This window comes from Salmo salar, chromosome 04, assembly GCF_965601325.2.
Source record: "Salmo salar chromosome 04, fSalSal1, whole genome shotgun sequence".
Taxonomy (NCBI): Eukaryota; Metazoa; Chordata; class Actinopteri; order Salmoniformes; family Salmonidae; genus Salmo; species Salmo salar.
In genome coordinates, this window is record NC_138294.1 from 15,083,012 (window position 1) to 15,095,864 (window position 12,853).

The following is a 12,853-nucleotide window of genomic DNA, read 5'->3' on the forward strand; positions in this document are numbered from 1 at the left end:
TGAACGGCGGTAACCTTTTCAGATGGTTATTCCCACTGATGTGTGTATTTAACTGTGTATACGAGTGCATTCACTAGCGCTGTAGTATGAACACTTAGGATACATTAGAAACTTTGTTCCAATATCAACACCAGCTCACCACTTAGAATGCATGGCCAACACATTGGTTCAATCTGAATGGTATGTGGGTGTGGATATTGGAAGTCAAATCTCTTTGTGATCGGTAGCATTAGTTAGCCTGTGTGCCATTCTGTTTCTGTCCTCTTGCCAACTGCCTACAGACGGGTTAGCTGACAACAGCACGAAAAGATGTGTGTGCGCTTCAAAGGGGCAGAAAGCCGTGTGTTATGGTTCTGGATGGCCAGATCACTAGCAACAATGACAAGAAACCATACGTGGGATCCTAGGTGGCTAGTTTCATCTTGATACCATGTCTTGTTTTGATCTATGCTAAATGGCTAACATTTGCTAGCTAGCTAACCAACAACTGTAATGATGTATTTGAGAGACAAGTGCTCATTGTGGAACTTTATTTGTTTTCAATAAACATTGGAGACTAAATATAGTTTACGTGTTGTCAACAGTCTAAACCAACCACGTCTGTTTTGCCCCATAGTTGCACACGCCTCGGTTTTGTTGCTAAACAACCAACCCGTCTATGGAATTGTCATGGCTTGACAATGAGCAATGGAGTTGGTAAGAGCACAAACAGATCTGGGACCAAGCTAAGTATTAGACTGTTGAGAAACCACTTGTATGGTCAACCTGGGAAAACAACATGGCTAAATCCAATGGATATCCTTTCCACTGTGGTATTTAGTGTTTACTTTATACATTGTTGTAAATGACCTGTTGTAAATGACCTGAAATAAACTCCATTCACTGTCAAAGGGAAATGACATTTGATGTGCTGGTTTAAAACGCGAGAGAGTGTACATGAGGTTATGAACATGACTGCATTTCAGTCACACTACAGTACACACACACACACGTCAGATTTTAATGTTAGAAAAAATAATACATCGGGAATTCTTAGTAAACAAATGTTCTGAATGGTTTATTAACCTAAAGAAATTAAATAACATAGTACAAGGTGTCTTTGATTATAATAAAGCCTATTATTAACATTATTTAAATACAGTATCCATCGTAGTTGGGTGTTCGGCAGCGTTAGCAAACTCATCATCCAAATTCAAGTAGGTACGTATGTATGAGACAAGTCCCAAATCATCATCATCATCATCACTGGAAACTGTATACTGAAATGAGTTCAAAAGCCTAGTTCAGGATTACAATTCATACCACAATGGTTGCTTCTTAGCCTCTATCAACACCAAGATGTGCTTCTCGTCTCTTTAGGGGTGTGTTGCTGGTAGATAAAACTCCATAGTTGAGAAGAGAAGAAATGCAGCCTATGATCAAGTAAGACAAAAATGGAACATTGTTCAACCCATCATTGATCTCAAGTATAGTCAGTCCTTGCATCCATAGCTACATCTATGAATGTGAGAGGTTACACTTCTCCAGTTGTTTACCCAAAAAATGCTTTGTAGTTGTTTGAATCTCAGATTGCCCCTTTAAGGTCAGATTCCATAAACCCTTTGGTACAGTATGTACTTCACCCAACAGAGTGGCGTTAGTGTGTTTACCTTTTATAAACATGTGTGAGGGGAAGGGGGCGGGGCTCAGTGGCTGCTGGGGAACTGTCCGTGTGTGTTGATGGACTGTTGCAGCTTCTCCTCTTTGGCCCTTCTGCTGTGGCAGAGCTGTACAGCGAGAACACACACACACACACACACACACACACACACACACACACACACACACACACACACACACACACACACACACACACACACACACACACACACACACACGTCCAAATATGAAATCAAACATTGACTACTGTGTAACAGACTGTATTTACATAGAATCCCATTTCCTGGTTGTTGACTTGTTGCAGTACACCTTGTTCATATTACCACAGAGATGTTTAGACAGTCTCCATACACAACAGCTCAATGCTTCCCGGCTCTTTATTCGTGGACTATGTTATGATCCTTCTCTTCTAACTCTGCTAGTTCAGTTACTGGTAAAAGACAGACATATCCATCCCCACACGATAGAATGCTACCACCGTTTTGACAACAAAGACGTGTTGAAATGTCAAAAAGTACATCTGAGGTAGAATTCTGCAGTGTGCTGGTATCAGTCTCCCATTACTTTTTGTCAGCTTGTGGACTTGACGTTTTGACAGTTAGTTCAGTTTACCGTCCTCTTCTCCATGAAGTTGGCCAGGAAGTCGTCGATGTCCGTCTTGCCCTCCAGGAAGCTCTCGGCCGTCTCCTCTGACTCCTCCTCCGCCTGGTGGGCTGCCACCTTCAGACGAGCCTGCAGGGCACTCAGACTGCAGCTCTGGAGAACAACACAAGTTCATAGGATAACACTTAAAAAAACATCGTTTTTTTTTGTTTTCAAACCTCAAAATGGACTCTGACGTCAAGCCAAATCCACACCCCACAACACCAGTTGTGTTGTGAATAATCTGTATATGTTTCAACCCCAAAAACATGGACAAGATGAGCAGCAAATAAAACAACTCATGGCCTGGGTCATGGACTTGTCAATATTGATCTACTTTTGAGGTTTGATCATCACGTGTGTGTTTAGTGCAGGGAACACCTCACCTCACTGATGTCATGCTGTCTCTGCATCTTGGTCTCAAAGGCCGATTTGTTCTGGGTTAGCTGCTCGTACTGTCAACACAACAAGTAAGAACAACTAGCGTTCACAACACAATATACCGTCTACAGCAATCTATAGCAGTAGGACTGATCCCGACGCACATTTCAACTTGGCTCAATGGTACAAGTTGGTATCAGCTATAACGTTAGTAACAAACTGACAGTTGTCATGAGACATTCATACAGGTAGAGTGTGATTGCTAACGTATATTGACAGACAGACCCTCTGCATTCATTAGCCAGTGAGTGAGTATTATTCAACGGCAGCTAGCCTAGTGGTTAGAGCGTTGGGCCAGTAACCAAAAGGTTTCTGGATCGAATCCCTGAGCTGACAAGGTAAAAATATGTCGTTCTGCCCCTGAACAAGGCAGTAAACCCACTGTTCCCCGGTAGGCTGTCATTGTAAATAAGAATTTGTTCTTAACTGACTTGCCTGGTAAAATTAAAAAAAAGTCTGGGTTCCTCACCTTGAACAGCATTTCTTGTCTCGTCCCCTCCAGCTGAGGTTCCAGCTGCAGGTTCTTCTCTGGGAGAGAGATGACCAAGACATGTCAGTGTGTTTCCCAGGGCAGCAGTGAACTCAGCTTCAACACTTCCCCACTTTCTAGCACACACTCATTTCACTACCTGCCCATATGAACTGACTGAGGATCTGTGTTACCATAGCGATTATGAGCTTGACACCAAAAGTGGCCCTGCACCAGTAACTTGCCGATTCCTTTTGGGAGTTTGAGCTTTTGGGCTCCTGGGATAGTAGCCCTTCATCTCCTTACTGAGTCAGATGAACTCATGGATAAAAATGTTATGTCTCTGTGTGCAGTTTGAAGGGAGTTGTAGGTCGTTTCTGGAGCCATTGCTAACTAGCGTTAGCATGACTGGAAGCTCATAATAGCCATGGTCCTTGATCTAGCATTTGTTTGTGTGTACATGGTGGGTCACAAGAAAACACTAAAGGCTTTGGCTATACAGAGTGTCACCCACTGCCCAGTCAATTTTAGCAACCACCACTAGTGTGTAGGGAGACTCACTGGCCATGTCCACGATGCTGTTGACCAGCTCCTCCTTGTCAGTGGTGACCTGTTTGAGCTGGGGCAGACACACAAACAACTCCAGCAGCACGTCCTCCTGCTCACTCATGTCCTTCAGCTGGGACACACTGGGGACAACACACACACAGTCAGTCAGTCAGAGAGGGATATGGTGGGACAGATGGATGAAATCATACCTTGAAGGCAGAACCCAGTGTGTCAGAGTGAGCAATGAGCTGTCGCCCACTCTCAGCTATGATGTGGGCGTGCCCCAAGGGTCAATACTGGGGCCCCTCCTGTTCAGCCTGTACATTAATGATCTGCCTTCTCTCTGTACTGGGTCTGAAGTTCAAATGTATGCAGATGATATATGTGCATGCAAAGAGCAAACAACATGCTACACAAGAACTCACTACTGTAGTGGTCCTGGTTACAAAGTGGCTCAGTGACTCATGTTTGCATCTCAATGTGAAAAAAAACTGTCTGCATGTTCCTCACAAAGAGGGCAACTGATGCCGCTGAGCCAGATGTCTATGTGATTCCAACCGCTCTTGTAAAAAGTAGGTGAACAAGGTAACTCAAATAACCAAATTCAACTTAGCGAATTTGCGATTCATGCGAAATTGTTTGACTACGGAGGTATAAAAACTGTACTTCAAATCTATGACACTCCCCCACTTAACATACTGCTTGACTAGTTGGGCCCAAGCTTGCTGTACTGCATGCTACATGTTGCTTGTTCTATGTTGCTCTGTCTGCGTGCTACGTGTTGCTTGTCCTATGTTTCTCTGTCTGCGTGTTGCTTGTTCTATGTTTCTCTGTCTGCGTGCTACGTGTTGCTTGTCCTATGTTTCTCTGTCTGCGTGCTACGTGTTGCTTGTCCTATGTTTCTCTGTCTGCGTGCTACGTGTTGCTTGTCCTATGTTTCTCTGCCTGCGTGCTACGTGTTGCTTGTCCTATTTTTCTCTGCCTGCGTGCTACGTGTTGCTTGTCCTATTTTTCTCTGCCTGCGTGCTACGTGTTGCTTGTCCTATGTTGCTTTGTCTACGTGCTACGTGTTGCTTGTCCTATGTTGCTCTGAATGTTATATCTAAACGTTTCTTTGAGTCGTGTCCTCATACGTTACATTTGGACTCAACGGCCCAAAAAGTGGGCGACGTATTAAACTCCAGTGGCAGAATGCACATACCTCATTTCAGACAGCTCAGGAAATGTTTCAGGAATCTCAGGCATCTTGTACATGTAGCCGTTCAACCCAGCCTGTTGCAGACAGAGTGATATCACGTCTTATGTAGCTTACCAACACATAAAACAAGTAGCTAAGCACTTGACCATCACAGCAGTACTCCAGTACAGAAGCTCTAGTCCGCAGGTGGCTGACAGGCCTCAGTGCCTGGCAACAGTTGTTAGGGTATTGTGTGCTTAGGGCTGGTGGTGAGGTGTTTAGAAAATAAAGTATAATATAATACAAATATAATAGATGCCCCCAATGATTCTAACTAGAAGAACAGGTCAGTCTGTGGGTATTTGTCTGTCCTGATGAAACATTGCTACATTAAACCTCTTGAGGCGTCTAAACTGCATGCCAAATAGTCTCCTTAACTTATACATTTTGGTATTATGTCGGTATTAGCCAGATATCTACTGGGTAAACTACACTTCAGTGAACCTGCGGCAGTGCATTTACCTGGGAGTCTGCGGTGGGTACGGGGAGAGGCAGGTCGGTGATGAGGCCGTAGACAGGGGCTGCTGCCCAGGGTGGGCCGTGACCCTGAGCTCCCTCTACACCCGCGTGGGGCATGGGGGGCGGGGTGGGGCCCCCGGGGGGCGGCCCGTAGTGGAAGATCTGTGTGGGGTAGGGAGGTATCCCCGACGGCTTGTACATGTTACTGCACCACAGAGAGAGAGATGGCAGGGAGGAAAGATGGGAGAAACAGAAAGCTGATGAGAATGGGTTCCCTTTGTGAAGAAACTGTACTCAGTTAAATGACACTAGTCACTGAGCTAGTCTTTCTGCCTCCTTGTATCCTTCACTGTAAAGCTATGGCAGTTATTATGGCTGTCTCATGTGACTTCTTACACCTTTTGATTGTCCTTTCATTGCGTATTACATGCAACCCAAAGAATTTGCCTTCAAGGGCCAACAAAGGATTACATGATGACATGTTGTGTGGTACTGACTAAGGGAAGCCGGTGGGGCCAGATGTCAGGACCGGTGGACTCTTCCAGAACTCATCCAGGAGACTCTGGATGACTTTGCCCAGATCTGAGTGCATTCCAAACTGAGAACAAATTAACATAGGCCTGTTAGCTTCATGACAAGCACATGAATACCAGATATTTGCATCCATGTCAACACCTGCCCTTATACAGACAATGAACTAGTAACGAAACAAGTATAAATACCTAGAGAAAAACATTAAATGGTTACCATTCAGATCACCACAGATTTTGCTTCCCTTGTCTCTTGTATTGTTGACGTAGACCTAGTTGAGAAGGACTTACATTGGTAATGAGGGGGCTGGTAACCATGGTGCCATTGTTGCTGTCTACCAGGTGATGTCCGACTGGAGGGTACACACTGACTACTGGTTTCTCCTGAGGAAACTGAGGCGGAAGCAAGCTGCAGAGGAAGAGAAAAAAAGGGGGAGATAGGGGGAAAAGGGGGAGAAAGGTAGAGAGAGAGGTCATTGAAAGTGATAGTAGCCTATGAGTTCTGAGGGTTTGAGTCCTATTGATACTGCAAGAAATAATCAACAAGTCAGACATAGCCAGGTAAATGGAAGATTAACCTAGCTGTACTGTAAACCAATGGCAGGATGAGCTATTGGGGTTTACACACACGTTGACACTGATAGGACAACATGCTCATATGTTGATGCTAAAACGTAAACATGTATTCATCTGTTAATGCTAACTCTGTAAACGTGCAGCTCACTCACATGTTGACGCTGATGGTTGAGTTGTTGACTGTGAAAGGGATTCTGTACTCCACATCTTTCTGGATCTCTGCTAAGCTGTAGGAGAAGAAAACCGAAACATATAACGTTAGATACAAACAAGTTTATCCACCTTACACACAATACTTTGAAAGGTGCCAACACGTCAATCCAAAACGTATTGAGCTAGTTAGAATATTGAAAAAGATAGTGACATACATGTATACATTGTTCATGTTAGTTAAATAACGTTACAATTATGTCACCTATAAAGTTAGGCTGAATATCTAGAAGAGAGCTGAGAGGCACCTCTCTCTAATGTTACTTGTAAACAATACATAATACTTTAATCTGACCTAGTCCCATCAACTGTCGGTGTTGCGATAGGGGGCACTAACGTTAGCTCGCACCATACACACTAATTACGCCTCGTGACAACGCTTTAAATAGTAACAAATACTTTAGCTAGCTATCAAGGCCGACAAGCCACGTAGTTAGCCATAACTAGCTAGTTAGCATTGCTAGTACGTGATGTTGATATACCTGGAGTGGGCAGCTTTGAGAGACTCGATCTGCCGTTGTCTTTGTTGCTGCAAGCTATTGGGAGGTGGGAGAGGTCCGGAACCCTTGGATAAGGGGAAAAGCCAGTTCATCCTATTCTGGCTGGACACGAGCTTGAACTTAACTAGCTAGCTAATTAATTAATAAATCACTATCCAGCCTCAACAAGAACAGACGAGACAGACAAGGGAAGGAGAAAACCCCGTCAAGATGTAGCCAATGTTCGCTAGCTACTTGCACAGCGATAACTTTCGGTATGGCATATCTTAGATGGTCGTAAAAAATAACTATTCAGTTTCTCCGCTTGAAGCATTTATCCAAAATTGGCACTGTCATTCTTGGTAAGCTTAGTAGCTACCGAGCACACAAACGGATAATAGGAAGACAACAACCGTCGTTGTGTACGAGCATGATTAAGTAGTTTGCGTACTACCTCACTGTACACAAAGAAACTAGGAAGGTAAATGTACAAATATTTTTTTAGGGAAAATAACTATACTGTGACATATATTTAAAAGGAATAAAATTGTTCTGGCAAATGTAACATAATGGTAATGTTTTTCGTTTTTTTTACATTCTCCGCATCAGGAGTTGAGAGGTCAATGCGCATACTTCAATGACGTCACCGTTTTTACAGTTTGTACCACAGCATTCCTCTGGTTTCTACTGTCACTACAAAGAACATCGATTGGGAAATAGGGGAAAAATTACTCTAGAAGATTTAAGAACTGCACCTCTAATTAAGTTGACATTACTTGATCATGACCTAGTGAAAGATTACATAGCATGGTTTCACTCTTATATACGTCTAATGATAAAGTACATACTATGATAACAGCCGGCACGTTGTTATACCACCTACATTACATATAAATACGTGATCAGTATTCTTGTTTTATTTGCACAGACTAAAGTCTAACCACTCTGATCATATTCCCTCCCTCAATGCTCCACAAGGAAACAAAGAACGGTCATCAATGGCAGAGAGCGGATGAACTAAATCATTACTCAAAGCCCGCTTCGCGCTCAGAAGGGAATATCACGTCTCATCATCGTGGGTAGCGAGACCAAACACTTTAGAAACACATTTCTCAAGTCAAGAACTATAGAAATGATCCCTGAAAGTATAGTCTTAATTTAATTGAGGGCGAGCGAGGGTAGCCTATGTTGGAGCTGTCATTCTCACTAACGGTTTCCCACCATATAAAGAGCACGCTATACGACCACGTGGCCGAAATAATGCTTATCGGTTTACAAAACAGTTGTTATACCCATGAAAGCTTCACAAAATACATGTTCAAGTTGCCCCACAATAGAACTTTGGAAATGAGGGAGGTGCCAGAGGGTAATAGTGCAGTTTTTAGGGGACTGCTATTGGCTGAAAACGTCAATGGCCCACAATAAAGAAAATACAATTTAGATATAAAATGTAATTGAACAATTGGAATTAGAACTGGATTGGCATGATGGAGATTGCTTTGCAATAAATGTCCTATGCAATACTACGTTTGACATTTAGCAGCATTGAAGCCAGTTTAACTATTCTCATGAAATAATTACTGACTTCCAGATGTGTTGTAACAGTGTAAACCTATTGATTCATTTATTTAACAATAATTAGTCTAACCACTCTGATCATATTCCCTCCCTCAATGCTCCACAAGGAAGCAAAGAACGGTCATCAATGGCAGAAAGCGGATGAACTGAATCATTACTCAAAGCCCGCTTCGCGCTCAGAAGGGAATATCGCATCTCATCATCGTGGGTAGCGAGACCAAACACTTTAGAAACACATTTCTCAAGTCAAGAACTATAGAAATGATCCCTGAAAGTATAGTCTTAATTTAATTGAGGGCGAGCGAGGGTAGCCTATGTTGGAGCTGTCATTCTCACTAACGGTTTCCCACCTTATAAAGAGCAAGCTTTAGGAAGGACCACGTGGCTGAAATCATGTTTATCGGGCTACTTTTCATCAACTGCTCATCAATAACATATGGAATCAGTTATTGTCGTGTTTTATGCCCAAGCAAGCTTCACAAAAAACATTCTCAAGTTTGTTCCACAATAGAACTTTGCAAATGAGGGAGGTGCCAGAAGGTACTGATTGCATCTTTTAGGGGACTGGTATTGGCTGAAAAAGTCAATGGCCTACAATAGAGAAAATACACGAAAATGAAATGTAGAAATGAAATGTAATTGAAAAGGTAGAGTTCTGACTGGATTAAAATCACAAATCTCCTATACAACGTCATAGCAAGGTTGACAACAGGAACATTAAACAGTATTGAAACCAACGGTGTTATGGTGATAATCTATTTACTAACCTGAAGTACAGTACATATTGTAAATAAATTCATATTAACAATATTTAGAGCTAACCACTCTGATCATATTCCCTCCCTCAATGCTCCACAAGGAAACAAAGAACGGTCATCAATGGCAGAAAGCGGATGAACTGAATCATTACTCAAAGCCCGCTTCGCGCTCAGAAGGAAATATCGCATCTCATCATCGTGGGTAGCGAGACCAAACACTTTAGAAACACATTTCTCAAGTCAAGAACTATAGAAATGATCCCTGAAAGTATAGTCTTAACGTATCTATGGGCGAGCAAGGGTAGGGAATGTTGGAGCTGTCATTCTGACTGACGGTTTCACAGCGCCCTCTCTCATTGTCACTACCTACAGTCGCTTCTCACTGTATGCAGAGCGCGATACAGCAGCACGTGGCAGCAAGTCATACCTTACTATTGACCTTTTTTTTATATATCAGCTATCACATAGTATTGAATGTAAAGTAACAGTTCATAAACATATAATATCATTTACTGGCTCACTGAAACCACATATGTCCCAGATTCACAGAATACATTCTCTAGTTGGCTAAAATGAAATAATGGGAGGTACCTACCAGAGGCTGCTCAGTTGTTGGGCGACTACTACCATTGGCTGAAAAACACAGTGGTATACGTTAGATAATATATTTATTGTTTTATACTGAACACAGATATAAACGCAACTAGAACAATTTAAACTACTTTACTGTGATAGTTCATATAAGGAAATTGTTTAATTTAAATAATTTAATTAGGCCCTAATCGATGGATTTCACATGACAAGGTGCGTTCTCAGCCCTCTCCTGTACTCCCTGTTCCCCCTATGACTGCGTGACCACGCACGCCTCCAACTCAATCATCAAGTTTGCAGACGACACAACAGTCGTAGGCCTGATTACCAACAATGACGAGACCGCCTACAGGAAGGAGGTGAGGGCCCTGGCGGAGTGGTGCCAGGAAAATACCCTCTCCCTCAACGTCAACAAAACGAAGGAGCTGATCGTGGACTTCAGGAAACAGCAGAGGGAGCATGCCCCTATCCACATCGACAGGACCGCAGTGGAGAAGGTGGAAAGCTTCAAGTTCCTCGGAATGCACATCACTGACAATCTGAAATGGTCCACCCACACAGACAGCATGGTGAAGAAGGCGCAACAGCATTTCGTTACACCTGCATAACATCTGCTAAATATGTGTATGTGACCAATACAATTTGATTTCACTGAGCAGGGGCCCACCCACTGCGGAGTCAGGTCCAGCCATCAGAACAAGTTTTTCCCCACAAAAGGGCTTTTTTACAGACAGAAATACTCCTCAGTTTCATCAGCTGTCCAGGTGGCTGGTCTCAGATGATCCCGCAGGTGTGGAGGTCCTGGGCTGGCGTGGTTACACCTGGTCTGTGGTTGTGAGGCTGTTTGGATGTACTGCCAAATTCTGTCAAACGACGTTGGAGGTGGCATATGGTAGAGAAATTAACATTCAATTCTCTGGAAAGAGCTCTGGTGGACATTCCTGCAGCCAGCATGACAATTGCATGCTCCCTCAAAACTTGAGACATCAGCGGCATTGTGTTGTGTGACAAAACTGCACCTTGTAGAGTGTCCTTTTATTGTCCCCAGCACAAGATTTAATACTGTTTAATCAGCTTCTTGATATGCCACACTTGTCAGGTGGATGGACTCGCTTGGCAAATGAGAAATGCTCACTAATAAGGATTTAAACAAATTTGTACACAACATTTAAGAGAAATAAGCTTTTTGTGCATATGGAACATTTCTGGGAACTTTTATATCAGCTCATGAAACATGGGACCAACATTTCACATGTTGTTTATCTTTCTGTTCAGTAGAGTTGTACCGCAGCTGAAAAGTGGGCATTGTTGACATCATCGCTATGATGAATGGAAATAGATGCGCTGTCTTTTTCCAGCGCAACATCAAAGATGAATAACAGCGCTGAAATGACATTATTAAACTATTGCATCAATGTAATACTATGAAACGTTTGTTTAGTTTTCACTTTAACAAGATTAAGAGTGCACCACTCTGATCAAATTCTGGTGATGAGTCGTTCGCGAACGAGTGGGCTCTAAGAACCGGCTCTTGTAGGTGAACGTTGGGAGCCGGCTCACATATCAGAAGAGCCGAATCTATTTATAAAAATATTTAAAAATTAAGATATGAATAATCAAAAGATTTAAATGAATAGAGAATTCTTTTTCAAAGAATGAAAAAATAAGTAAAATAATATAGGCCTAACTGCTCAAGCGCTCACATTCATTCTGACTGTCTGCTTAGACTAACAGCCTCATCTGTTGTTCCTGTCAATCAGACACACAGTGTCAACCAATGAACCAAAGATGCATGAGGGAGGGCCGAGCCAACTCACTCACAGTCACACACTTAGCAGCCGAGGAGAGAGGAAGGACAGCTGTGAAAACAACAGCTGGAAAACGAGTCGGAAGCACAGTAGCATTTGGATGCATTTTAATAATGTAGACAATGTTAGAGCACAGTGTAGAATTTGCCAAAACAAATTTCATATAAAGCCGGTTCTATGCACAACCTACACCGGCATATGTGAACTGTGCACCCAACTGTGAAGCTAGCTGTAGCGGAGCTTCGAGAAACTAGCGGCCTGCTAGTGATAGTGGTGGAGCCAGCACCTCCACACGTGGAGATGTATCCACTCAGTCAAGTAGGCCTACTCCGCGACCCACAGCAACGCAGTCTTCTATGGACCAGTTTATGCCAAAGTCTATGTCTGTAGCAAAACAAGGCCAAATTGATATTACATTGGCTTAAAGATTGCTACTGATTTCCAGCCATTTTTGATCGTGGAGGACAGACGTTTAATAAATTATAGCAATAGTCTAAATCCAATGTACACAATTCCAAGCAGGAAAACCCTTTCAAAATCACTTATTCCACAACTGTACGAGAGCACACAGGCTTCAGTGCGGGAAAGAGTCCAAAAAGCTATTGCAGTTTGCCTTACCACAGATTATTTCACTTATAATTCACTGTATCACAAATCCAGTGGGTCAGAAGTTTACATACACTAAGTTGACTGTGCCTTTAAACAGCTTCGAAAATTCCAGAAAATGATGTCATGGCTTTAGAAGCTTCTGATAGGCTAATTGACATCATTTGAGTCAATTGGAGGTGTACCTGTGGATGTATTTCAAGACCTACCATCAAACTCGGTGCCTCTTTGCTTGACATCATGAGAAAATCAAAAGAAATC

General features: G+C 42.8%; 1 protein-coding gene and 3 non-coding genes across 4 annotated transcripts; all 4 read right to left on the bottom strand.

Annotated features, from left to right (window-relative positions):
* Positions 1-1,029: 1,029 nt before the first annotated feature.
* On the bottom strand, positions 1,030-7,659 carry LOC123742414 (vacuolar protein sorting-associated protein 37A). The gene is made up of 12 exons (XM_045716430.2): positions 7,255-7,659; positions 6,715-6,789; positions 6,278-6,395; positions 5,954-6,054; positions 5,460-5,661; positions 4,962-5,032; positions 3,773-3,900; positions 3,212-3,270; positions 2,688-2,756; positions 2,272-2,415; positions 1,650-1,766; positions 1,030-1,412 (listed from the first exon to the last, which is right to left on the bottom strand). Exons 1-11 carry the CDS (start codon positions 7,362-7,364, stop codon positions 1,686-1,688), a joined length of 1,158 nt encoding a protein of 385 aa, XP_045572386.1. The 5' UTR covers positions 7,365-7,659; the 3' UTR covers positions 1,030-1,412; positions 1,650-1,685.
* Positions 7,660-8,190: 531 nt separating this feature from the next.
* LOC123742622 (small nucleolar RNA U3) lies at positions 8,191-8,406 on the bottom strand. The gene has a single exon (XR_006769772.1). It is a non-coding gene; the product is annotated as a small nucleolar RNA U3 (small nucleolar RNA).
* Positions 8,407-8,897: 491 nt separating this feature from the next.
* On the bottom strand, positions 8,898-9,113 carry LOC123742624 (small nucleolar RNA U3). Its single transcript, XR_006769774.1, has one exon. It is a non-coding gene; the product is annotated as a small nucleolar RNA U3 (small nucleolar RNA).
* Positions 9,114-9,649: 536 nt separating this feature from the next.
* LOC123742627 (small nucleolar RNA U3) lies at positions 9,650-9,865 on the bottom strand. Its single transcript, XR_006769777.1, has one exon. It is a non-coding gene; the product is annotated as a small nucleolar RNA U3 (small nucleolar RNA).
* Between the last annotated feature and the right edge of the window lie 2,988 nt (positions 9,866-12,853).